Source organism: Anopheles aquasalis, chromosome 2 (assembly GCF_943734665.1).
Source record: "Anopheles aquasalis chromosome 2, idAnoAquaMG_Q_19, whole genome shotgun sequence".
In the NCBI taxonomy this organism is placed as follows: Eukaryota; Metazoa; Arthropoda; class Insecta; order Diptera; family Culicidae; genus Anopheles; species Anopheles aquasalis.
In genome coordinates, this window is record NC_064877.1 from 69714338 (window position 1) to 69740557 (window position 26220).

The following is a 26220-nucleotide window of genomic DNA, read 5'->3' on the forward strand; positions in this document are numbered from 1 at the left end:
CCGAGCAGTGCGCACGCGAGTCAGAGAGCGAGGAGAGTTCATCTCCGACGACGTACGACGTACGGCCGCCAACGCGATACATTCGAACGCGCGCGCCCCAAACGCGAACCGTTTCATCCCAGTGTTCCATCCAAGCAAGCACCGATAGGACAGGCTCGGTTCGGTTATCGGAGCATCGAAGCAGCAGCTGACCAGTCGGCGGCAGCAGCGTTTTGTTGTTTGTGTTTTGCGAGCGAAAGACAATCCACCCATTCAGCCAGCCGCCAGTGCTGATGCCAGAATTCACGGACGCGCCCCGGGAAAGCTGATAATCACAACAGAAACCGCAATAATTCATGTGAGTCCCCACAGATCCAGTGTGTCCGTCTCCGTCCGAGTGTGTATCATTCTAAACCGTTTCAAGCCGGGATTTCGAAGAGAGAGAGAGAGAGAGGTTTGTTTCGCGCGTGGCGGCCTTGAACGATGCATTTTTGGTAGGACCAGGTGATGGCCGGTGATGAACCGGAGCAGCAGCACCACCATCACCAGGCCATTGGTTTGGAAGTTTGCGAAACGTGATCGGGCAGACGATTCTCCCTGTGGCCATCTCGTGTAAAACGTGTGCTTCCCGGGATATAATAGCAGTGCCAAAATGGAGGCAAAAAAGATGAACGACTCCACCGGAACCGAAACAATCGCGCGAGCACACAACCAGGCCAACAGATCAGACAAACAAATTCAGTGCGACTGGGGTTTTGGGTTCGATACAGTTTTTGGCGGTGGGAGGGGGCATTTGGTTGACTCCCACCTTCGCGGTCTCGTTACGTTCCGCTTCAGTGCTGTGGACGTGGGGGGATGCGACGCAGATTCCCTTTATCGCTCATCATTTGGTGCGAACGCGACATATGGAGCTAGCGAGTGCCCTGGGGAGTCGGTTATACACCGATCCCGCTAACAATGGCCTCCTATTGAGAGCGTGGCTCATTAATAGAAATATTCATTGCAGCATTCTTACATTTGCCAATTTTACTAATTCGCTCTTCATGTTTATTTTTGTTTATTTGTTTGCAGAATGCCGTTTTGGAGCGCACTAGTGCTGTAAGAGAAGGAGGAAGGCGAGATCATCGATCATCTCCAGAACCTGGTGGTGGTGGTGGTGGTGGTTCGGTGGCGAAACGACGGTGATTCGTTCCGCCCAAAAAAACACTCGGCTTGCCTTGGTTGGGGAGCAAAATATTGCACATCTGCTGCTGATGTTGCTGCTGCTCTGTTGTTGTTTTGTTGCCAGGCCAGTTGCCTGAGAAGATTCCAAGTGATTTCTGGCGCCCTCTACTGTGTGTGCATCGGTGTGTTACGGAGTGTTTCAAAGTGTCATTTTCGCGTGCGAGTGTTTTGAAGATACTTCCTCCCAAGAATACTCCCTTCCCCCTGCACCCTCACAAATGCCGGTAAAGTGCTGTTAAAGTGTCTGCCGGTGTCTCTCGCGAACGTTCGTTCTCTAATTGCGCAAAACAATATCTCGCTAGCACCGAATCTTCTTGCCAGTCATCTCGACGGCCTCGACATCAATCGTGAGGCGAGTGTTTTCTGCTCCTGGCGCCAGACCGATCGATCGATCGATCGATCGCCAGATTCGGGAAAAAAGGCCGGGAAAAAGGGGTATCGCAGGGAAAACGGCGCGCGATTTTATTGCGATCGAAAATAGCGTCCATCATCATCGTCGTCGCCGTGGTCGTCGCCATCGACGTATGCAACGCTTGTGGCTAACGCAGCAGACAGTGGCTGCTTTGATGGTGTCTATTGGACCAATATAAATAAACTCCCCTCGACAACTGCTGCGTGGCAGGAAGAAGCAAGCTGACCTGGCTGTTGGCCTGGCCAGACGCCGGACAGTCGGCGCGGATCCAGAGAGGGAGAGGACGCGTGCGCAAATCGCCCGAACGCACGCCAAGATAGTTGACCACTAGCGGGGCGCTCGGATAAGACTATAAAGCAATAATAACAACAACAACAACAACAGTAATAACGACGTGATCTGAACTGATCAAAACCGATCATCCGTTCTGATTCGATTCCGATCCGCGACTGCTGGAACCCGGTCGCCATCCATTAATAATCGGAACGGCCATCGCGACGCATCGCTTTCATCGCTGTGTTTGTGTATCTGGTGCTGTGTGTGTTTTGTTGGTGTGTCCGCGTGTGAAATAGGAAACTCATTTTCCAAGCGCTGAGCGGTGGTTCCTGCCCGTACCGTCCGTCCGTCCGTCACCGACGGTGATTTTCCCACGTTACCCGAGAGTGATGCAACCGTGAACTGGAAGATCGGCGTGCACGTGTAGCTTACTAACCGGAGCTCGGCAGCGCATCATAGAACCGGTGCAACAGAATCAGCGGCGACGACAACATCGACGACGGCGGCGAGACTCCTTATCATCAGTGTACCTCGTTGGATCAAACTCTCTCAAGGTAAGATCGATTCATCGGATTGATTCTCCGTGTGCTTGTGATTAGTGGTGTGATTCATTGAGCGGAAACGCACTTTGATCGCATTAGTGATCGCTATTTCTATTGAGATGTTTCCATGACGTGCCAGTCAGAATGATTACTAGTTTACTCCGGAGAACGATTCTGAGTTCTGTCTTTGAAATGATGCAATGATCTGCATCTTCCATCTGCACCATAAATCGATTATTCTAACGCGCACTGGAATGCGTTATAAATTCAGTTTCACTTTCGCCATAGCATCTCACTTGCACCACGACCGTTGATGTTATTGTTTTTGGTCCGAACTCATAAATCGCTAGACGCGTTTAATCGAATTTCGAAACCTCGGCGACAGATCAAGGGATGCGACGGTATGTTGGATCGATTTTTTGGTTTTTGTTTGTTGGTGGGCAGCATAATGAAGCGAGGAGGACAGGACCGGAGCATGCTAGTGTTTGGCGCCCACCGCTCCGGAACTCACCATCGTGACTGTTTGTCCACATTTCATAAATCATCATGGCCGTCTTGCGCCTTCCGTGGTGTGATTCCCTTTTATGGATCCCTTGGTACCGGGCGGGCAGTGGACGAAGGGGGAAAGCACGACAAAGTCCGCGATGCTATCGGGATGGGTCTTCCGGTTGCGTGGTGCGGTGCTGCGTTGGTGGCCATATGTCGCGCCACGCCACGAGACGCAATCGAAACCATCATCAACGGTAAGCCGTGGCGAGAACCGATCGCTCAATCATCTGGCATCTCCTCCTCCGGCGGTGTCTAGGATGCTGCGGATGATGATGATGATGAGTTCACAATGATGCTGACTTCCCATTCAAAATGGGAATATAAACTGGGCAGACCGGAGCGTATGTGGCCACCACACAGACACACAGCCATGCGCACCGCTTCCGTCTCGAGTGGTTCGATTTGCGGTTACGATGATCGAGACGCTAGCATCGTCCAGAACCACTCGAGTGAGCGCCAGCAGGACGAGCGATCCGGCGGCGGGGAGCGTCTTATCCCTTTTCCTGTTACCTCTCTCGCTCGTCAACCCGTTCAGTGTTTGTGTCCGTTGCGTTGATCGATGCTCTTTTCATTTTTCTAAAGCACAACACAAATGCAGTGGACGAACCGTTTTTGGAATCCATTTTATTCCTATTTACCGGTCACCAGGCACTTGGAATCGATATAAAATGCAAATAAAAGGGAGGGGACGCCGGATTGGGTCGTTTCGCTTCCTGCTGCCAGATGCTTAAGCGCAGCTACGCTCGCCAATGTGCGAAAGCTGCAATAAACGTGAGACAAATCGCCTTTTCAAGGCCACCAGGCACCAGGGACGAAAAATGAAACGGAGAACGCGATCCGGATCGAGGATTGCATCTTATGCCGATGGAACAGCACTGGGATGGAAGAGCAATGGGACTGCGACTGCAATCCGATTGAATGAAGCAAAACGAAAACAAATACCCGTGGCCGTGTCCGTGCCCGTGCCAGTGCCGCCGGCCAGCGGCGACCAAACATATGGCCAAAGGCGCCGCGGATGTTAAAATTATACGATCTCTTCCACGCCAAACGACGATTTATGCGAGGACTGTTTTTCGCACGTTCGCTCCCTTCCGGATGATTCCGGTTTGTTTTTCTCAACCGGATGTCCGCACGGTCCCGATGAACGGGAAAACAAACGACCAACCCACGGGTGGGGGGGCTGGAGGGTGTTCCGGACGTTATGGGCCGGTGCAGCAATGGGGTGGAAAGCAGCAGGAAAACCTTGACTCGCGTACCTTCCCTGTTCCTCTGATAGTAAGTTTCCACTTTGGTCAAGGACTTGAAAGTTTTACAATCGAACCGAGCAAACTTCCGTGCGTCCGTGGTGCTGGTGGTGGTGACCGTGAGGTGGAAAAGCGGTGGCCAATTCGAGGTGGAACTGAGGGAGAGTATCTTACGAGACTCGAGCGCACAAGGACGAGCTGCTACTTCGCATTCGCTTCCAGCGCATTGAAAGGCTTTTCATTGATTTCCTGCGAGTGAAAAGAAAGGATATTTTGCTTTTATGGACCCCCGTCCATTCAACAAATGGAAGCGTGTCCTCGTAAACGTTTACGAGCAGTTCATACGGGTTAGTGAAATGATATCATCTTTATATGGCGTCCTTATCAGAGATGCTAATCCACAGCGTGCGTCTCCATCGTAGGTGCTACGGTGCTAGGTGTTGCCCTTCCCCCTCTTTGTTGATGATGGGTCACTAAATCGAATGATACTCCGTCTAGACCATGGGAACGACCCGCCCGGGAGACACTTTGCGTTCTTTGCGCTTTCACGCGGATGCTGGACGCCTTTGTAGACGGCTTCCATTTGAAAAGCATTTAGTCCGCGTTCTCTACCAACGACGACGATGACGACGACGAGGAGCATATCGTCGCATATGATTTATGGTGCCCCTTACAGTAGCAGTGGGCTCGCGGCTTCCAAAAGTTGGCCACAAAGACAAAGGCTGGGCTGGGCGTTGGTGCGTCGCGGAAGGCACACCAAGCCACCAAGCCAAACATTTGGCGCTGACGCCGACGGAACGTCCGGTTTCGGTTGTTATGATAAATTACATATTACTCCGATGCCGTCGCCACTGCCAGCAAAACAATGTAATCAGTCATCGAGCGAGCGAACAGGCTTCTAGCGTCTCCTCCGCAAAGGAAGCGCGTGATGACAGCCGAGAAGATGGACGGCGATGAAGTTGCCAGCAGCGGCAATCGGTCGTCCCTGGCCGAACAAAGGTCCCCCGCGCGCGCGCGCGCGTCTTGCTCGAGTTCGCGGTGCAGTTTGTGGTGCAGTAAATCCGTAATTAATCTGCTCTGCTCGCGGAACCTCGCGAATGTGCCGGCGGTGGATGCGGTTTTTGCGGTTTGGGGTGGCCTGGCGTGGCTTGGCTTGGTGGTGGAACAGATGGCCACAGAATGACCGCATCGCGATCGCATGGAGTGATCCTCCTACGGTGGTGGTGGACTTCCGGGACCATCACTTCGCCGAGAAGAAGGTAGATAGAAGGTGGTAGGTGTCGGTTGGCGGAGCAACGGACCTTTGGTCCGTCCGGGGGTGTCAAATGTGGCGTTCCATTGAGCGGAACCACTACTCCACCACCACACCACGCCACGCCACGCTACGTCAATTAACGTGCGCGCCGTGGCGATCGTGAGCGGCGTCTCAAGATGGCCGCCATTCGGATTCGGGGCGACCTGTGGCGCCGTAGGTTGTGCGCACGTCGTCGGTAGTCGGCAAGGAATGGAAGCGCAATCGCAGATCCATCCAGAGCGGAGAGAACTCCCCCCCACCCCCCAATGACTCCGAACTCCGGATAAGGCGTTTAATTATCCAGCGTCTCAAGTGGGCTCCGACCCGAGGATGGTGTGGCGGATGAGCGAGGGCAGGTTAGTTGGCGCAGATGTGCGCAGGTAATTTGCGCACGGTAAGGTTGCGGTTGAGGGTCAGAAGCCGCCTGGTGCATGACGCCGTCAGATGCAGTCCTACAACATCCGCCTGCGCCGTGATGCGTTAGGTAGGAGAGTGTGAATGTGTCTATGTGTGTAATGATGATTGCGTACACACCACGAGGGGGTGGTAGGGCCTAGGGCCTGGTTTCTGGGGGATATTGTCGGATTGCTGACCTACATCTCCTTCCGATTTCTGATTGTTCACGACAATCGCCGCGAAGGAGTCGCACGGCACGCGAGTCTTTTATGGGCATACCGATGGAGGGAGATAGTCAAATATGAGCGTGGATATGAATGGGGGCTACAACTGTATCACACCTGCTGGCTGGGTTGACTGCTGATTTGTTCACAAGGTGTTATGCGTTGAAGGTGGTAATTTTTTGTTTTTTTTTTGAGTCGCTACCAACGATTGCCGATGAGAGTTAAATGCGTGAAATTGCGAAACATTATTAATAGGATATGATTTTTAATTTTTGCTTCTACAAAATATGTATACACGTTTTTATGGCTTTGTTGATGGCATTTAAAGAGTTACACTACTTCATCAACATATTAAAATATTCAAAATTCAGATGTACTAGTGCGAGAACCAGAACAGAAGAAGTAATGGCCTTTACTGTATAATGAACAAAAGACAGTCAACTCTTGTTAAATCTGATGATCTCACTCGTTACCAAGAGTTAATGAGCAATATTAATGGTTAATTGATCGTTCAATAGTTCAAATGAGACCAAACATGAGTCAAAACATATGTTTCAGAAACAATTTAAAACGTTTCGCGTATGCCAAGGCAATCGCTTTATTCTCTAGACCTTCAGCAAGCGGGCATTAACTTGTTATATGTCAAAAACATTTATTGGAGAATTGTATCTCTCCCCTGGACCGTTCCTTGGATCAGGAAGTCAGCTATCAGAAGCTGTGCTAATTAATTAACCTTGATTTCAAGCAGCTGCACCGACCCAAACAGGATTCAGAGCTGATACTGGAGCATGTGCCAGTCGCATCAGATCTCACAAACGGTTTTTCCGCCATTGAAAATCAATCTCGTCGCAGCCCAAGGCCACACCAGCATTGGCACAGGATCTGCCAGGATAATAATCGTAAAACAACCTTGAACTCTGGCCTCTTCTTCTGCTCTAGTCCAGCCAAAAATTGGGCCAGCGCGGCTGGGAGGGACTGCGTTCGATTTAATTTAAACTTTTATGACCCTTTGCTGGATCCGTTGCTACAGCTAATGAGGCCCCTTAGCTCTGCTAATCGATAGTTGGAACTCGCCCGTTTCGGTTCCAGTCGCCGCGCTGCGTAAAGTCTCTCTATCTCTTTTCCTCTCCGTGGAAAGGTCAGCGATACGATACGTACGGTACGGAAGGCGCCGGACACAGAACCGCCCGGCTCGGTATCTGTGGTCGACATGTTACAATTGAAATGGCACCACTGGCGTGGCGTTCTAGACGTCGACCACAAATGTCACCCAGGACAGGAGTGTGGAGCCGCAGTAGCGCGGTGCCAGATTAGACCAGATTGTGTCATAAAACCTCCACCGGGAGTCGAAGCTCCGCCCTGGGGTGGCGGTGACAAGTGGCGACACGAGACCCGAGATGTTCTTCGCCGTCCGAAAGGTAGTGTCTCGTGCGAATTTGGCCACGATCAGTCCGCGAAATCCCCGGACAACCTCCGTTCCTCCTCCGGGTTCGGGTGTTGTTAATTGGATTTTGAAGATTTCTCGCTCTGCCTTTTGGAAAGGGATTAGCGAGTCGTCGTGGCCGCCGTCGTCTCGGTCGCGGTTGTCGCCGTTCGGTTTAGGCTGTGGCGATGATTGAGTTGTTTTACGATGGCCAACGTCGCTGGTAGTGGTGGTGGTGGTGTGGCTTTTATGGGGTTTTATGGTTTGTTTCTGATGGCTTAAGAGCTGTCGTCTATCCTAATCGTATCGGTACTTCATAAATCTTTTGCTTCGCGAATCGCTGGCCCACGATCACGTCACAGCTGACACGAAGAGAGATCTCTCTTTTGTTTTGGAGACAGGCACGGTTTGTGCCACCGAAAGGAGAGGAGATGAAGCATTTGATTACTTGACGTCTATCTGACTCAGATTAATTGGTGGGTTTTCCTCTTGCGAAACCTAGACTGCCACTGTTTTATTATAAGCAATCGAACAATGCGTCAGAAATGCGTTAAGCAAATGAGATCATTTTCACCCGAATATCCCGAATATCGCATCTGCATGCCATCCGTCAGACGTTACCTACCGTTAATTGGTTTGCCTACGGCGATTGGCTTTGGATTGGAGGAATTGATTAATAGCGCGTGCTGGCGCTAATATTCTGGAGCCTGGTGCCGGTTGATTCCATCCATATTTCCCCGTCTCAACCACTTTTTCTTCAACTGTCCAACATCGAAATGATTCACCTGGCGATTTTCACGGGCCAGAGCCGGACAGGGTACGTTAGCGTTTTGATAGACAGTTGCGTGTGACGCACGTACCTGGGGAGCATCGTAAACGGTTGGGTCTAGGCCGCCGGTGTCTGCGAAGTGTTTCGCTTTTTTTTACTGTGCTCGTCCGATCCATTTATTTGTTGTGCAGACACATTAATGACCGCCTGCTACCGCCCAACGGAAGTTGGACGGCCGTTCGCCGGTGGAAATACAACCTCGAGATGTTTGGCTACTTGAGGTATCAATCAACAACTTCACCAGCCCCGGTGGGGCCCAGATTGCGGATTGCGGGTGCGGATATCACGGGTTGCTGAAAGTCACCCAGCTTCCGGTGTGCCTCCATCGTGTGGAAGGACGCGGCAGGCAGGTGAGAGCTTGAGATCGCGAAACATATACAAACAATCGGAGATTTGGGGCTGCGGAAGGCCGTGGAGTGGATTGGAACTGGACTATTTATAGGACAACCGCACCACTGGATCCTCTTCCAACACTTCTAGCACCTTGGCTGACGTCGGTCCCAACGGGGCCTTCCCAGCAGCTGGAGTGACGTTTCGCATACCAAAACACGCACACACCACACCGGCAGGTGAAAATGGGGAAAAGTTTGGCGTCGATCGCACGTGATCGCTTACGCCCCGGCACCGTAGCAATGTTGTTGGTATGCCAGGAATGTTTGCCGGATGAACCTGCCACACTCCGGGGCCGCGAGAATCACAATGGAGGAATAGCGATCGCGAACGCTGCTTACGTTTATTGTTGTTTGCTCATTGGTCCAGTAGTGGTTCAATGAATCTTCTTGTATACAACGCGTTGATTCACTGGGATCGCCGACGTAGAGAGGATCTGGTGTTGGGCCCGAAGAGACTTCCAGAGATCGGCGGATTCTAAGCCGCATCACGCTAGGATATGCGTGCATTCCAGCACCAGGGCACATGTTACAATGTATGCCATTCCATTCTCCTGGTAGAGGGCCGCTCTCTGCCTGACATTGACCATCCTGCTCGACGCTCTAGGCGATGCTGCGTCTGGAACTCGTAACACGAAGGTGTAACCACATCTCGCTCTCGTTCATGGCACGCGCAACTTGGCGCACCTTGCGCCTCACACGCATTCACGTCTGCCCCATTGAGCAGCGCGTTCTCGTATTGTGTCTCTATTGCTTGCCATTAGCCTGCGACAATACTATTGTTGCGCGATTGCGATTTGCTATTAAAATTCCATAAAAGATAATTGAGATAAATGGCGACAAGGGGGGGGGGGGGGATGGAATGTGCCCAGTGTGGTGCATGGGTGTCGTGCTCGGGAGTCCCAGCCCCCGGGGGGCGATATCGCGATAAGTCGTGAAGCCCTTGCTCCACCTCCACCTCCTGCACCCCTCGGGACGAACGAATCCTTTTCCGGCCTCCTCCTAGCACTCCACTCCCCCAAATCAGACGCCAATTGCAGTCGGAATGCAAAATGGCATCGTTACGGGGGGAAAAGAAGCAGGGAGTGCTTTGTGCCAAGGGCTGCCAGATGCTCAGAGGCCCCTCCGGTTGGCGTGCGTGTTGCCCGAGACGACGACGACGACTACGACGACAACGACGACGCCGAATGAATCGTGGTGATTGATATGTGATTTGCGACGTATGCAAATGGCCGCGCGATCTGCCTTTCGCAAACTGCTGGTGCTGGGTGGTCTCGCCAATCGGTGGGTTTGCTGGTTGGCTGTTGGGTGATTGGGAGCGCTACGGTGCCCGGACTGTCTAATATGTTTCTAATTAAAAGGACAGACTTTGCTACCTTCGGTGTGGGCGCACTGGAAAAGTGGTGCAAATGGGTGCAATGTGGTGGAGGACAGATGGAGAGCATCGTGGTCTGAAGGACAACACCCTACCGCGTGACACGGCGGTCGATCGCTGGTCAGCATCATCGCAGGGTGTGAAGGGCGGATGTTTTTGTTTTCTTCGCCCTCTCGCGAGCTCTCGCGCTGGTCGTTGTTCGGGTGGCGTGTCACGATGTTTCCGTTTGTTTTGGCAAGCTCTGTTGTTAATGGAGCAGCAGCAGTAGCAGGAGCAGTTCGTTTGGTGGTTTGTCCTCCTGGTGATCGATTGACGTGTGCTGCTGGTGCGGTGCTCAATTGCAACCGAGCCCTACAATGTATATTCCGCACCCTTTGCTGTTGATTGGAACTAATCCTTGCATGCATATGTGATGAGGTGTTGGGTAACTTATCGGCTTTATCATTAAGCTTATCGGATCAACGGGCTGTGCTTTATGAATATTGGGTGCAGCCGGTTCGTGACAGTCTGGCGTAGCTACCGGGGTCCTGGGTATCGGTAGCTTGGCGTCAAATTAATCTTTCTTTGCCCAAGATATTGTCGAGTTATAGGTGACTGGCTTGGCATAGTTTGTTCCACTACTTGCCTCATACTTTCATTCGTTTATATTACTCTCAGCTGCTGATGGTTATAGTTTGTTGTAAAATTGAGCATTTTCTTAGTTAAATTCTCAATATAGCCGTTTGATAATCTTCCAGTAACATTGGCTTCTATCGCCTTTTTTAAATATTTTTAATGGAATTTTACAGTTGTTTCGGAAGTTGATGGATTTTAATTAAGGGTTCTTGTCATAGGCTTATTCAATGATTACAGAAAGCTTACGATAAAACTCGGCTGAGTATAGATGAAAGATATTAATTTTTACAATATGCCGATCTAAAACGCTTCGGTCTTTCTTTTCGTTATGGAATGGCTATTCCTTAATCGTATTTAACTAGAGAAACTGGTTGATTTGAAGGAAAACGGTTCATTATCATATGATTGTGAGAACCGAGTCAAGATTTCACTTAAAATACCAGAATCCAGATTGTCGAGAAATTATTTTGGAACCCAAGAGAAGTGATAAGTTATGCTTTCTGTATGCTATCATGCTTGCATTTATGCTTCCTTCGATGCCTTATTACAAGTTTGGATTTTCGTGCGATATTTTCGTGTCCAATCAACAAATCGGTCTCCATTGTGACGGCAACGAATTACATTTCCGTCCTGTTTCACATTTAAACAAAAAGAAAATGCATCGCATTACTACTACGGATGCCACACTTCACGCTCTACTCTCACTTATCGAGGGAAATGTGCAAATCGAAGCACAGCGAATTGGAGATGAACCTGGCGATAATGTAAAACCATGCAACCGATAACGTCCATTCGCTCCATACGCTATCGGTAGCCACAACGAATAACTCAACATAACCCACCGTGACTCTTCGGCGTCAAATGCCGTCAAATGGGGCTGCATCGTGGCCATCGTGACATTTGGTCCCTAGACCGACCAGCCGCCCGACCGGCTGGCACCGGGAAGGAAATGTGTTAAGACGTTACAAGACCACAGGCTAACGATCCGACGGGTACGGGGTTGAAAACAAAATATCATTTTAGACGCCACGCATGACTCCCTTACAAGCGCTACACAGGCGCCACCGGCGCGCTGTTCGGTGACATGACTTCCCGCAAAACAAACTCCTCCGATTGTGAACCCATAAAGGTCTTGCCGTGGCACCGCCAGCAGCCGAAGGTTGACATTTGCCACCAAGCGGCACGGTGGACATTCCAAATGCAGATCGCTGCCGCTGTTTTTGTTGATCGCTTTTCGGGATGTCTGGCGAGTCGGCGGTCGGAGTCTTCTGTCGCTCGCTGGCTGGCCTGGCGCTTAAATTCCTCACGCAATCGCACACACCTTCCACACTCCTGCTACCCCTTCGGGTGGCGTTCCTTCGCGCGTCTTCTGTTCGCACGCGTACTCCCGGTAATGCACCGAGTGGCTGCTTTTTTGCCGCAACTCCAGCACCGAGCAGCAGCAGCAGCCGAGGCATCAGAAGCCAGTCGCCGTCGTAGTCGTCGTCGCCATCTTCGAAAGGCCTCCTTGTCGGTGCATCATCATCATCATCATCATCATCGTCATTTTCATGATCATCTTGATCCTCACTGTGGAGCAGGTGAAGCAGGGGCCTGTATTGAAGGCAGAGCGAGAGAGAGAGAGAGAGAGGGAGAGGCCAATGGGTAATAATTTTTCGCCAAACATACACACAAACACACATGGGCGCCCTTCCCCACTGCCACTCGTGGCCCGTTGCGCTGGTTCGTTGCCCTGGCGCACGCGATCCCATAACCCTTGGCGTACGCAACCGCACGGCACGCATCTGTTGGGGCGCGCTCGCAATCGATCGATCGAGTGAGCCAGAGTGAGACAGAAAGAGAGACAGAGTGAGTGAGTGAGTGAGTGAGGATCGCGGGTTCGCGCGGTGGCGCTTAACAAGTTGTTTTTGATTATACACATTGGACCGTCCGTCCGTCCTGCCGTTTGCTCTGTTTCTCTCTCTCTCTCTCTGTCTCCGTCTTCCCTTGTTCCTGTTCCTTCATAATTCTTCTCCTTGATCCTGCTTCGTCTGTCCACAACACCGCATCTCACCTGCGATCGGTCGGTCGGTTCTCACGCAAAAACGGGAGAGAAACAATGGACAACGGAACATCCCAAAAAAGGACGCCCGGCAATGCGCGTCCTTCTGTGGTTGACCACCGCGCAAGGGGACCAGCGTGCAGTGGGAGGGAGGGCACGGCACCCCTCACGGCTAGCGCCAGCTCCAATCCGTTCGCTGGCGACGTTCCGGCGGACCAGCAGCAGCAGCAGAAGGGTTCTCGACAACGACGCCGACGACTCGTGTTACACATCGCGATCACTTGGCGATCGCTCTCTGTCTCTCTCTCTCCTCTCTCGTTCACTCCTTCGCAAGGAGTGCTGGGGCGCCGCACGCAACTCATTGAGGCGCGAGAGAGAAGGGGCCAACCACGCGCGCACAGGAAGCGCGGGGGATCCTCTTGAGAGATCGAGTCTTCAAGATGGAAACACACATACGCACGCACGCACGCACGCATCCGTGCACACCCGTCTCAGATCTCACGCAATTTCTGATTCCGATTTTTGGCCTACGCGCACCCTGGCGCTGGCGCTGGCGCTTCGCTTCGCTTCGTCGGTCACTTCATTGCGTCGGCCGAACGAGATCGGGTGCGACAGAGCGGAGGAGCAGAGGAGCTGCGCGCAACACGCGCCAGAAGAAGAAGAAGGTGCGGGGGTTGTTTCCCACTACCCCCAACTCACCCGGACCATGGCGCTAACCGTTGTGGCTGACTGGCGGCACGACCGTCGCCTGGCGACAGTGACGAGACGCCGATCGTCCGGCTGTTGCTGTTGTTGCTGTTCGCAGAAGGCAGAAGAGACGAAGGGAAGACGATAAAAAGGGAATGATGATGATGCTGTTGGTGGTGAGGACGCCGGTCGACGACGATGATGATGATGATGGCGCACGTCGACGTTGGCCATCGTTGGCAACGTGTCTGCGCCGCACTGCTGGATCCTTCGCGTCGCTTGGCAGGCGGTTTGTTGGCGTCCCGGCACTCCGTTCGAGCTTGGCTCGATTCCGACTCGGTTCGACTGACAAATATATATATAAAAGTATAAGTATAAGTATAAGTATAAGAGATAGCGCGCCAGGCGACGTGCCAGAGACAGACAGACAGACAGACAGACAACCGGCCAGACAGAGAAAGAGAGACAACGGAGGAGATCGATCGGGGGCGCGCGCTAGAGTGTGCAGAGTGGGTTCCGGTATCCGAGGAACCTCACGACTCGATGGTGAGCCCCCCCGCCACCCCACCGAAAAACCCACTTTCGTCGCGATGGCGACCACGACGCCACCGACGACTTGCAAGGCGAAGGTGCTACCGGCGATCACGGCAACCCTCCCGTGGCAGCCACCGGGTCCTCCCCGGGACCCGGACTGACCGGTCAGAATCAGTGGGTGCCCGGGCGGGTGCGATCTCAGAAATTAATGTTTCAGTTCACCGTTTTTTGTTTTTTGGTCGATACAATTACATTTTATAAACGATCCACGTTGTGTCAACGGACGAACGGTCGGTCGGACGGACGGACGGATCGTGGAATCCATGGGGAACCGGCTGACTGGCGGAGAGGCACGCTCGGTGCTGGCGTCATCCTGTGTCGTGCCGTATGGTACTCGATCGTCGCTCAAATATCGTGCGTTTGCTCGATCGATCGATCGATCGCTGGCAGCTGGCAGCAGCCGCGGCCGTGGTGGGCAGAAATAGAAAGGAATCGCGTTTTGCGGCGAAAGGTCTTTAAGAAGTTCAACAAAGTATGGCGGAATGGCAATTAGAAAGAACAATGAAGCGGTTTGGAGGAAGTTGTTTTTAGAAAGTGTATGCCCCTGGTGTGCTTGCATGCCTCAGGGATCATACGATCGTGGTGAACTATATATCGTTCGAGCGACGAAGAGGAACTCTTGAGGTTCGGCGAGGTCAGAATGCAAAGAATGACAAACCATCTCCGTGGTCGAAAGGCGGAACTGGGCGATCAGCAGTCGGTTGTAGCGTGGATGATGTGTACTTATTGGAGCTTAGGCTGTAGTGTAGTGAAAGCTGGGATGGGTGTTGTTGGAGCAACAAATTGATCTCGAGCATAAACGGCGTTACATTGGAATAATAATTGCCCAAAACGTCTTTACTTAATTTTGTTACGAAATGACCTTTGAATTTGCTAGCGTGTGCGTAGTTTTGGGGGAAAAATGGATAAAAGAATTTAAGTTTTTGCGTATTCAATAGAATTGGCTTCAAATATTGATGGCGATGCTTCGATCTTCGCTCGAAGTAACGTTTATTGATGGCATTTCTGGTTGAATTTATGAGATTTGTTTGCGTTGTTATGACAAATTCCAATTAAAGATGTTTGATTGATACAAACAGTTTATTCCAGATATAATCCAGGGGTGCGCATCAATTACTTCAATAATGAAATATGCAACATGCTTTATTCTCACTACGTGTGTACACGAAACACACAATTAGAGAAAGGTGCTTACAAGGTGCTGCATGATACCTTCTCCACACATCTTTTTCCCATGAATCTGCAAGGGAGGCCCATAAAGGTATGCATTTTCGCAGAAGAATAATCTGCGCCACGGAGGTTTGAGTAAGAGAGGATATTCGAAGAGATGTTTACAACCGGAACGCAACGAAAAAAGAAAAAATAATACGGACCTCCCCTGCAACATGAACCCCGAGGGAGAAGACGGGCTCAAAGAATGGGTTTCCAAATTCCAAATAAACCACAACCCGGCCAGTGGTCGAGTCATCGAGCTCGACCCAGGCTTCTTCACACAGGTTGCCACATGACAGTTCAGCTTCCGATCCCCGTACGTGCCGTTTTCGGGGGAATGTGGAATACAAGACGGAACCGTACCGCTCACCACCCTGCTCAAAAAAAAAAAAAAAGGTCGGTTGCACGCCGCACCTCGTTTGTTGTCCATAAATCCATAAATCCCAAACACTCCACACAATACCGGCACGTCCGTCCGGTTTATATTAGTGTACGATCCGGAAAGCCCGTTGAGCAAACGCGGGCACCGAAACAAAGCACTGCTGTGCTTTACAGGATCTGTACCTGTACCAACATCGGGGCATGGCCGGAACAAGTAAAGAGGATTAGAGGGATTCCTTTCCGCTGTGTGTTCCCTCTGGTTTTCGCTGTTTCGGCGAAGGAATGTGCTTTTGTGGCTGTAGACCATCGACCAATTGGCTTTCACACCTTTCATACCCTCGCAGGTTCAGGTTCCCAGACCCTCGTTCTTTACGGTATTTCACAAGATCCGGAACCACGGGCACAGGGGTGTGCTACCTCGCGGAATGGAATGTCGCGTCAGTCGGTCGGTCGGTCGGTCGGATTGGTTTGTTCGTTTGGTCCCTTGTTGGCGTGCACTTCCGGTGGTGGTCAACGGATCGGTCGGCACCTTACGGAGTCCCAGAGGACCAGGCGACAGCATTAGGTGTCTGGCTGGTGTCGTAATTCGTTGTCTTTATCGCCCGGTCCATTTGGTAGATTAGTGATGGACTTTTAATTAAATGAAATGTAATTACCGTACCCGGGCCGGCATCCCACACTCACACACGGGCATGGGATCACGCGATCTCCCCGCTAATGGTGTCGTTGGCGGAAGGATTAGCCCGCCTCTAAGCGGCTCCGATCGTCATCGTCATCGTCGTCTCTCCCTCTCACGACAGATAAAGCTGGCACCACGGTACGAATGGCGCGACAGAAAGTGGTCCGGACCGGGGCCGGTGCTCAGACAAAGTGCCCTAGTGGTGTTGCTGCCGGTCGGTGGCCGATCAGCTGACGACCTGGCGACCTGTTTCTGGTCCAGCAACGGACGGGCCAGTACAGTTGCCCTCCAGTTGTTTGGTTCCAGTTGGAGACTACTGCTGCTCGCCGACACCGGATGCTGTTCCGGATTATACTGTTTGTTTATGCTTCCTTCAGGGAGTTCCGCCACCGACAAACTCCCGCCCGATGGCCGATCCTCTTCGGGTCTCGCCTTAAAGTAAACGAAAGGCGTGAACGACGTGCCGACGACGCGTAGCGTACCCACAAACCTCTCCATTCACTGTCGCTGCACTAGAATGCAGCCCCTGATGCAGCAAAAGACGTACACACCACTCGGTGCCGGTGGTCATTTTCATTAATTTACGATCGAACGCCGAATCGCCGGTTGAGCTGCTGCTGGACGCCGATTGATCAGCAGCAGCAGCAGCAGCAGCAGCAGCGAGTTTGGCCTCAGCTGGAGCAACCAAATTTTGCACTCGATCGCCCGCTTAATGGTGGCCGTCGGTTTATGGCCGCGGCTTATGCGTGTGGTCATTAAAACGCAACCGGAACGATATTTTCGGACCGACCGATCAGCCACCGTTGCTCTGGGATGGCTCGGTTCGGTTCGGTGTTGCTGCTGCGGCTCATCGGGGTGCAAAGTGTCCGCTCTACGCCACGGGCATCACTCGTTGCTCGTAATTTTAGCTGCACTCGCTTACGACGGTGCCAGTGCCGGTCGGAAGTCGCACACCCTCTCTGTTTGTGTCTAGTGCGCTGCATCTGGTTGCAGTGCACCAGTGCCTGGCGCCATCATTAAACACCGTGGAAAACAAGCGGAAACAAGAGTGCATGGAATGTGCGCAGACGACACCCCTGGTGGAGACGCGCACGAGGCCACGGGATGCTGGCAAAAATAAAAACAAATTTATAAGACAGCGTCAGTGCTGGTGGACGGTGCACATGCACATTCAGCGACTTCAATAGACAGTACAGGCCGCGACCAGGCGAGGCGCATGTGGAAGTCATACCGGGTGGTGACGGGTGTGCCGATCGCGGAAGTGCCACGGTGGCGGCGTTTGGAAGCACCGAGAATAGATATACAGTACGCGACAAACACTTACGGGGTCCTCTCGTTTGTCTGCGATTGTCTTCGGAGTGTCATAAATCCGTTCACCAACCAGCCAGCTAGCCAGCCAATCAGGACAAGGGTGCTGCAGTGCGCCATGCCACGTGTTGTCGGCAGCTTATCGGGAATTCATCATTCGTGGCTCACTTTGCGACATGTCCGCAACAGCAACAACAACAGCGCGCCAGGAAGGACTGCCGGGGCGACAGTAATTTGCAGTTGTCCGGCGGCACACCATGGACGTTCGAGAGCGCGCGCGCGCGCCTTGGTGCCGCGTGATTTATGGCGATTTGAATATTTGAAATCACGATCTGTCGCTGATTTGTGTGGCCCGCAGCCAGATTAGCCCCCGCCCTTTCGTCCTCCAGATGCAATGCATCGCGCGGTGCATTCGTGGCGAACGGTTGGGGACAGAGTTGAGTTGTCGCATATATCGCAGCCAGTTGTATCTGTCATCGTTCTACGTCCATCTCGACGATCTCTGGTGCTCCTCTCTCTCTCGCTCTCATCTTTCTCACACCCTCCCTTCCGCACTCCTTCCTATTGATATTCGATTTAGTCGTTAATTTGCAAATGAGATGAGAGAATCCGAATCCTAATCCTTTTGTCTCCTGGGAACGCCAATGACATGTCGCACGCTATCATTCTCACGATCGCTCATCTGCGGCGGTTGCAGCGAAGCAACGGCGCGGGGTAGATCAACACGATCACACCTCGCACCGCACCGGTTGCACCCGTTGCAAATGACAGTGTCCAGTCCAAACACACAGCTCCAGCCAGAGGCCGCGGCCTGTCAGGTGTGTCACCCGGAGCTGCCGAGGAGCCGAGATTTATGGCGCATTTGTCGTGATACTATTTTGATACATAAATTGCATGCAAAGCAACAACAAAAAGGGGGAAAAAAAGGGAAAAGATGTCAGCGCAGGCCAGCCGAGCGCTGCTAATGTCACCGATAATAACGTTATCCATCATCCTGACACCCGGCCGGCGTCGGTTCGGGTTTGACAGGCTGCAAGTGATTAGATTGCAATGCCGCACACTCTGGCTGGATGATTTGCTAATTGCTCGCCGCACTCTGGCCGTGTGAGTGTCCCGTTTGGGAGTTCCCAGGGAGGAAGGCGGGGGGGGGGGGGGTTAAGAAATTCACCAGGCTGTGGAACGGAGCGTGACGTGATCCGGATTTCTGGGAGATGTAATGGATCTGCGCCGCTTGATCAGGAAAGTGGAATAAATCACAATGCTGACGCATAGAGGGGCACCGGGTTAAACGGTATAATTAAGACCAGAACGCAAGAGAGAGAGAGAGAGAGAGAGAGAGCGAGAGAGAGAGAAAGAGTGGGAGAGAGGACGATAAGGAATGAAAACGTCGTAGGATTTGCACATAAACCTCGCGTACGATCGTCTAGGCCGTCATCATCAATTCGGGCTGATTGATCGTTGAATTGAGCTAGCAAGCCAGCCAGTGAGAAGACAGTAGCGAACTGGGTTGGCCGCGGTTTTCGGGCCGCTGGGCCCGATCCTCGATCGAGCGTGGATGGGAGTGGGTTCTAGATCGATTTTTATTTTTAGTCAACATTCGATCAACATCCCGACGCCACCGACGCCACCGCTGGTTATTGGAGTCGCCTGTCGATGATGATGATGAGCGTGACGCGTTCGCGAGTCGAGGCCACGGCCGATCGAAGACCAGCGCCAGCGCCAGCGCCAGCTATTCGCGGATGAGCTATTCGAAAACAATAAATTCAGCGAAAATTTATGACTCAGATAAAGTGTTCTGACCGACGGCGGCTGATGGAGAGCTCAAATGGTCTAGCGGCCGAAATGATGATGGTGGTGATCAGGGATCAGCGAGACCAGATTTATCGGTCAATAAAACTACCCATTTGCTCCCCACGACCCCCCCAACCCACGTTGAGTCATCACCGTCGCGGTACGTGCGGTTCAAGTGGATCTGCTGGATTGGAAATTCAATTTTCGTCCCGAGTAATGAAGTAGCCCTGGGGCTGGTATTATTCCCCCATCGGATCGGCGGATTCGGTGATCTTTTCTGCGGATCTCGAATCGGATATTCCCTTTTTCAGCAACACGACAAACGACACAAGAATCCATCAAGCAAGCAAGCAAGCAAAGCAAGCAAGCAAGTGCGCTCTCCAACTTCACAACGGGGCGCACGCGCGCACACGCGTTGAGTGACGCCTTTTTCCGATTCCGGCATCACGGATAAGGATCTTGGCGGCCAGCGGGGCTGATGCCACGGTTGGTGTTCGAATTTGAATGATGGCTCTATAATAGGGATCGGTAAATTACGATCTACGGCGGCCTCCGTGCGCTCGAAGATACATTAAACGAGCTGCCATATTGGCGCGATGCTACCTTTACCAGTTTCTTGATCGCATCGGCATCGGCTCGGTTGGCAGCAGGCGGACAGGTTTATGGGCTGGACGCGGCACGCAGAACACGGTGTGCGTCTTCTCGCGACCTGGCGACGTACAATTACCAACCAAACCAAGCCACAAGTGTCTAGTATTCGCTTCCTACCTCCTCTTGTCTGTCGGTCTGAAGTGTGCGGCATACCGAGGCACCTCTGGCGCGACCGGAATGGAGTGACAATCACCGACGATTTGCCCCAAAACGCCAACCACGAAGCAGTCGAAACCTACGGACCACTACGGTTTTCGGGGGGGGGGGGGGGGGGGGGATGGCTATCGAGCGGGAAAGGAATGAACTTGTGTTCCGAAAGTGTTCCAGGAACTGAGAACTGTGCGGGACGCGAGGATGATGATGATGATCAGCGTTCACCATTCAGCATACGCTGGCCAGCCCGTTCGGTCCGCGGTTTGGCGCCAAGGTGGGTTTTTGGTCGGTTGGCCATTTTGAAGACGGGCGCGTAATTAAGCGTGTGGACGAGGACGGTCTCACGCCGTTGTCGCCAGTCGCCAGATCGGATCGGCTGATTGCGCTCTACCGATAAGGGAAGGGTGTTGTTGGACGCCACCGGAGCGTATCAGCTTTCCGACGATGGGGGCGCCAGCCAGCCAGTGTATACGAATGGCTGGCCGGGGAACTGGCCGTGGTGGTGATCGGGACGACGATTATGGTATCGGTTACCGTGAGGCAATCGGCAAGAGCTAACCTCCTCGGAGCTGAATTCGTCGCTGCCTTGAAGAGCCTGAGGTAATCTGGGACATCTGCAAAAGACCCGGTATCAATTGGCGGCGAATTCACTGTCTCCAAAAATAACCTCACCACGAAAAGACTTCGACGTGTGGCGAGGAACGTGCACTTGGGGGCAGGATGGGAATGCAGTGGAGAAAGTTTGGGGGGCCTGTCCCGGTGGTTTACTTCCGCTGCGAGGATTCTGCATCGCGTCTTGATGATTTCATGACTCCAGTCGGTATTCGACTTGCCGAAAGCTGTGTATTTCGTGGTGTGTATCGGAAGACCTGCTGTGCTGTAGTTTGTTGCGGAGACTTCTCCAGCCGATCGGATGACTCACGAACGGTGTCCTTTCATATGCAAAACCGCATCTCGCCGATGATCATCATCGTCGAGAGTTTCCGTCCGTCAGTCCGCGCTGTTCTTCCGCGACCGTCCGAGCGCTACGGCGCATGGCCATGGGCATGACTTCAGCGCTGGCTGGCGTGTGACTATCACCGAGCGAGAGTCCAACGTCCACTTCTTCGCATCTTTTCACGGCGGGGTGGGCGATGCCGGTGGCTGTGGCGTGGCAGACGCAGACGCTTTGTTAGTCAGCATTTTATGGCTGATTAAAAATTCGACGCTCGCCATTAGATTAATGGTGTCGCATTTCAGCCGCGGGGGCCCGCTCGACTCGGAGACGCTTCCTCCGGCAATCATCTGACCAGTTCAATACGATCGAAGATGATTGGGTGTGCGTGCCGGTGCCGGTGTGCTGGTGAGAGTAGAGCTTTTGGAGCTGGTTTTATCTTCTTCCTCTTTGTCTTGTGTTTCGCGAAGGTGTGGCTGCCCCGCTAGGAGGCCAGGCCAGCAAGAATGGTGACTAATAACGCCGACAACGATCACGGCGACCACGACGACGACGTCTTCTCGTGGGTGTGGCGGAGGGGATATGGTTTCGAGGGTGTCCGAGTTCGTGGCAGCATAAAGGTGACAATTTTCACGGCATTGTAAATCGGTTGTTTTGGCTAGATTCGTGGCGACCGGTCCTCCACGCGCCCGGGAAGGTGCGGTGCGGTGCGGTGCGGTGCGGTGCGAGGTGAAAGCAGAATGGGTGCGATGAGTTCCTCACCACCACCACCCCCAGGCACCGAGGGACCGTCTGGTTGAGGTAACGATCACACAGAACGATAGAGAGACAGAGAGATCTTGGCCGCATTAAACTTTACGATTAGCGCGTCACCATCAGGCGCCTCGTTTGACATCTCTATCGATTAGTTTGGTGAGAGAGATGCTGGAAATTGTTTCTTCAGCGGAGTTGGTTGGTAGCAACTGTGTTTAGTGCGAACATGGCATAACCCACAGTTTATGGCAATTGGGAGTAGTCGTGGTAGATGTAGCAATTAAGGGGCTCGCACTCTTCACTCCTGATTGGTGTTGTCTGATAACATAAGTATAAGAATAGAAGCATAATACTCTTCTCTTTGTGAATACTGTTGTGGAGTTCTATTCAACTATCTTTTAGCGAATTAGTTACTTGAATGTCTTCTGAAGAAGTGAGTTGTTGCCCTATCCACTAAAGACCACTGTCGAGGCGTCGAGGCGCGCGTTTCACGTTCTTGATCCAAGAACTTATTTGCCTGAGCCCTGAAACCGTCCAACTGCGATACGAATTAGCCCCAACGAGGGGATTCTCAGTCACTAGTAGCACTGGAATGAGTTAAGGACATCGTAATTTATTCGCAAATTACTGACTGGACATTACTCAGAGCTCTTCAACCAAGATAAAACCACATCATTCACTTCATTGTTCGTAGTAAACTGTTACCGAAGTTTATCCAATTTGATGTTTCATCTCACTTCTGGTGTGTGAATTGAAAGTTTGACCAACTAATGCAGTAACGTACTGTACAGCTTCTACAGTACAACCCACTTCCCAATTGCTCCTTTTCCTAGTTTGAGTACTCCAATCGGATCACTTTCCTTTGCGCCAGCTCACTCTCTCTCTCCCTGTAGTGCTGGTATCCCCAGACTCCCAAATCAACTCGTTCACTGTACTGCAACCGCTGTTGCTTACAGGCTGGCGGCGACAAACGCCTTATCTCTCACCAGAAAACCATTTCGTACGTAAAGTGCTCTCACTACCAGCGAGATATATACAGTTTACCTTACTTGAAACATTTATGAAACCATCGCCGGGCCACAACCGCCGACGATCGAGCGACCGGCCGAGTGGCACGGATCGCCATTCTCGGTCGCACGTGTGGGTAAAGAGAGGGCAATAAACATAAGAAAGCCCTCGCCATCGGACGACGGACGGGGCGGCACGCACGGTTCCTGTGGTTCCCAAAAACAAAAGCACAACTCGTGGACCGCCACTAGTTGGCGTTGGTTCCCCACCCGCCACCCCCTCCGGCCACCTTCATCACTCAAGGAAGTGGTCTCGTGCTCGCCCGGCCCGGTTTGGGGATGACGACGGCGATGATGATGATGATGATGATGATGCGCAATCGTTTGCGCTGGTGTGGTCGCAGCCCACGCGCCCTCATTCGCATTCGACCGAGAGTGTGTGCGCCCCCTTCATCCTCTTTGGTCGGGGGCATCAGGGGGCGATCCACGCCAATCGCGACCGACTGAACGTCGCGTGTCGTCGTATTCGTCCCGCAGATCGAAGATCGCAATCGAGCTCTGCAGCCCTGGCGTGCACTGACTAGCAGTCGTAGTAAAATAGTAAAAACCGCCAGTCCAAAACGCAAACATCGAGAGAGAGAGAGAGAGAGAGAAGGTCAGCAATCAATGATCGTCGTCGGCAAAGTGTCGCCCGTTGCATCGCGCGGAACTTCTGAATGGGGCACGCACGCTGACGCCATCGTGCGCTCGCGCCACGCGCCATTCATTCATGGTTTGCCGGGAAGACACACATCGAGATGAGAAGCGAAGTGTGGAGAGGCATTAGACACAGAGAGAGAGAGAGAGAGGGAAGTGTCTACGGAAGTGGAGTTAGATAGATGGCGATGGAAAAGCCCTTTGCCAAGCGCCTGTTGGAGCGGAAAATGAAGGCAGCCCGACGAGGTCAACCTCGGAAGAGTAGGAAGATGGCGACGACTTCTTCGATGGCGCCATGGCTCAAGTGTCTGCGCAAGTTCAGTTCAGTTCAGTTCAGTGGGAAGCGAGCGGCCGCTGGTCTGGCCTCACAAGCGAGGTTTGGTGGTCGGGGTCTGGTGTCTGGTGTGCTCCGTTTGGGCTTGTTGGGTTTGGATTTGTGTGTAGGAAGAAGAACGTGCTGACGCTGCGCCGTTGGTCGCACGGCGTCTAATAACGTTGGCGCTAGTGCTGTCGTTAGTGGAAGAAGCTGCACAACAACAACAACAGCAGCAGAGGGTTACTTTTAACTGATCTTTCTCCCCTTTCTTCCCGGTTCTCTCTTCCCAACAGATGAGCCCAACGGTGAGGATGCTGACGCTGTTGGCCTGCCTGCTGGTACACTCGTCCGGCCACCGGATAAAGCTGTCGGACTCGATCCTGGACATCATCAATACGCGGCACGTGGAGCAGATACTGGCCGAGCGGCGGGCGAATGCGTCCCGGGAGCACGAGAAGCAGCGCGGTTACCTGGTGCAGAACGATCTGGACGAGGACGTGACGGAGGACAGCTCGGACAGCCACCTCTACCAGACGCCCGAGGTGGCCATCGATTTCGACTTTAATGGACGGCGCCAAGGTGGCGGTGGTGGCCACCATCATGGGCATCACCACCATGGGCACCACCAGCCGATGCCAGCGTACAACACGTCGGAGGAGCAGCAGCAGCAGCAGCTGCAATCGTCCGGTTCGTCCGATCTGCTGTCCGATATGCACGCGTACCGGGGCGATAAGCTGCTGAAGTCGAGCAAGAACGCGCTGCTGGTGACGCGGAAGGAGTATCTGAAGAAGGACTGGTGCAAGACGGAACCGTTGGTGCAGCGGATCCGCGAGGAGGGTTGCCTGAGCCGGACGATCGTCAATCGGTTCTGCTACGGTCAGTGCAACTCGTTCTACATCCCCAAGTCACCGAAGCGGCACCCAAGGCGACCCGGTGGTGGCCACGGTGCGAAGCAGAACAATGGTGGCGGCTACTCGGCCAGTGCGTCCGCGTCCGGTCCGGTGAGCCGGAACCGGGAGGTGGATCTGGACTTTGAGGACGAGGATCTGACCGGGCCGGCGTTCCGTTCGTGCGCCTTTTGTAAACCGAAAAAGTTCACCTGGATCACGGTGACGTTGCGCTGTCCCTCGTTGGTGCCACAGTTGCGCCGGAAGCGCATCCAACGCATCAAGCAGTGCAAGTGCATCGCTGAACCGTTACACTAAAGGGGAGAGAGGGACTAGCACGCGTTGCAGGAGCAGCTGGCCATGTTACTAGGTTTATTGGTTTTGGATTAGGTACGCGATGTGAGTTGCGTAGTTGTGTGTAAGTCACCGTGTGTTATGTGTGCGTCTGTGTTTGTACTTTTGGGGAACTACGGAGTAGGCCAGCAGTTGTGGTAGCTCCAGATGATAACTGGAGATGTTTGTGGAGAAGACACTTTTGATTGTTTGACTTGGACCGTCATCTGCTCGTGGATTGACATGTAGATTCCATCGTAGCAGCACACGATAGGAGATGAATTCCTTTCTGGATTGATGTTCCCCGAGGGCCTCCATTGGCCAAGTATTGTATCTGTTGTCCAACTTTCCATTTTCGGGCGTTCGGGTTCTCAAACCCAAACCCTTGGACGCCTGGGTGAAGATGCTGCAGCACCTTTCCCCCCCCCTGGAAGACGACGACGAAAAAGGCTCAGGTTGTCTGTTGTTTGTGAAGCTTCTTTTTTTTTTTTGTTGGGTCAGCGATCGGCCATCCTGTGGATCATCCAGCCGGAGGGGCCAGTGCAGCCTGCTTCGCTTTGCGTGCAGAGGCGCTTCGTGTGCGCGTGTGTAAGGTGGGAAGGTGGTAATTTTCGCCATTTCCTCCCTCTGGCCGTCCTGCCGTTTCGATCCGATCCGTTCCGGGGAAAGTGGGAGTTTGCAGCGACGGTGGCGGCGGGGCTAGAATGATGAATGGCGTGTATGTGCGAGTGCGAGTGGCCAAAAGCAGAACCAGCTGCCGGACGTATGTGGGCTCGCAACGTTCCCATTGTGGCTGACTTGTGATCCGGCGTGAAGCGACTCCGAAATGGGAAGCGACTAAAAGGGTAGCGGATGAACCGTCGGTGGTGGTGATGGTGATGTCCAACCGTGGCGACCATGTTTTCGCTGGCATTATGGATGGATGCCGATACTGCGTCACTCGGTTACATTGTAGTCAAAGTTCCGATCCGAAGAGCAGCTCAATCGCAATCGATTCTTTCCGATTCATCCGTTCTAGATGCGAGA

The 26220-nt window shown here is 52.8% G+C and overlaps 1 protein-coding gene across 1 annotated transcript; it reads left to right on the forward strand.

The window, feature by feature from the left end:
- Positions 1-26215, forward strand: LOC126571084 (uncharacterized). The gene is made up of 3 exons (XM_050229330.1): positions 1-337; positions 1051-2445; positions 24268-26215. The coding sequence occupies exon 3, from the start codon at positions 24268-24270 to the stop codon at positions 25177-25179; it is 912 nt and encodes a 303-aa protein (XP_050085287.1). The 5' UTR covers positions 1-337; positions 1051-2445; the 3' UTR covers positions 25180-26215.
- The last annotated feature ends 5 nt before the right edge of the window (positions 26216-26220 follow it).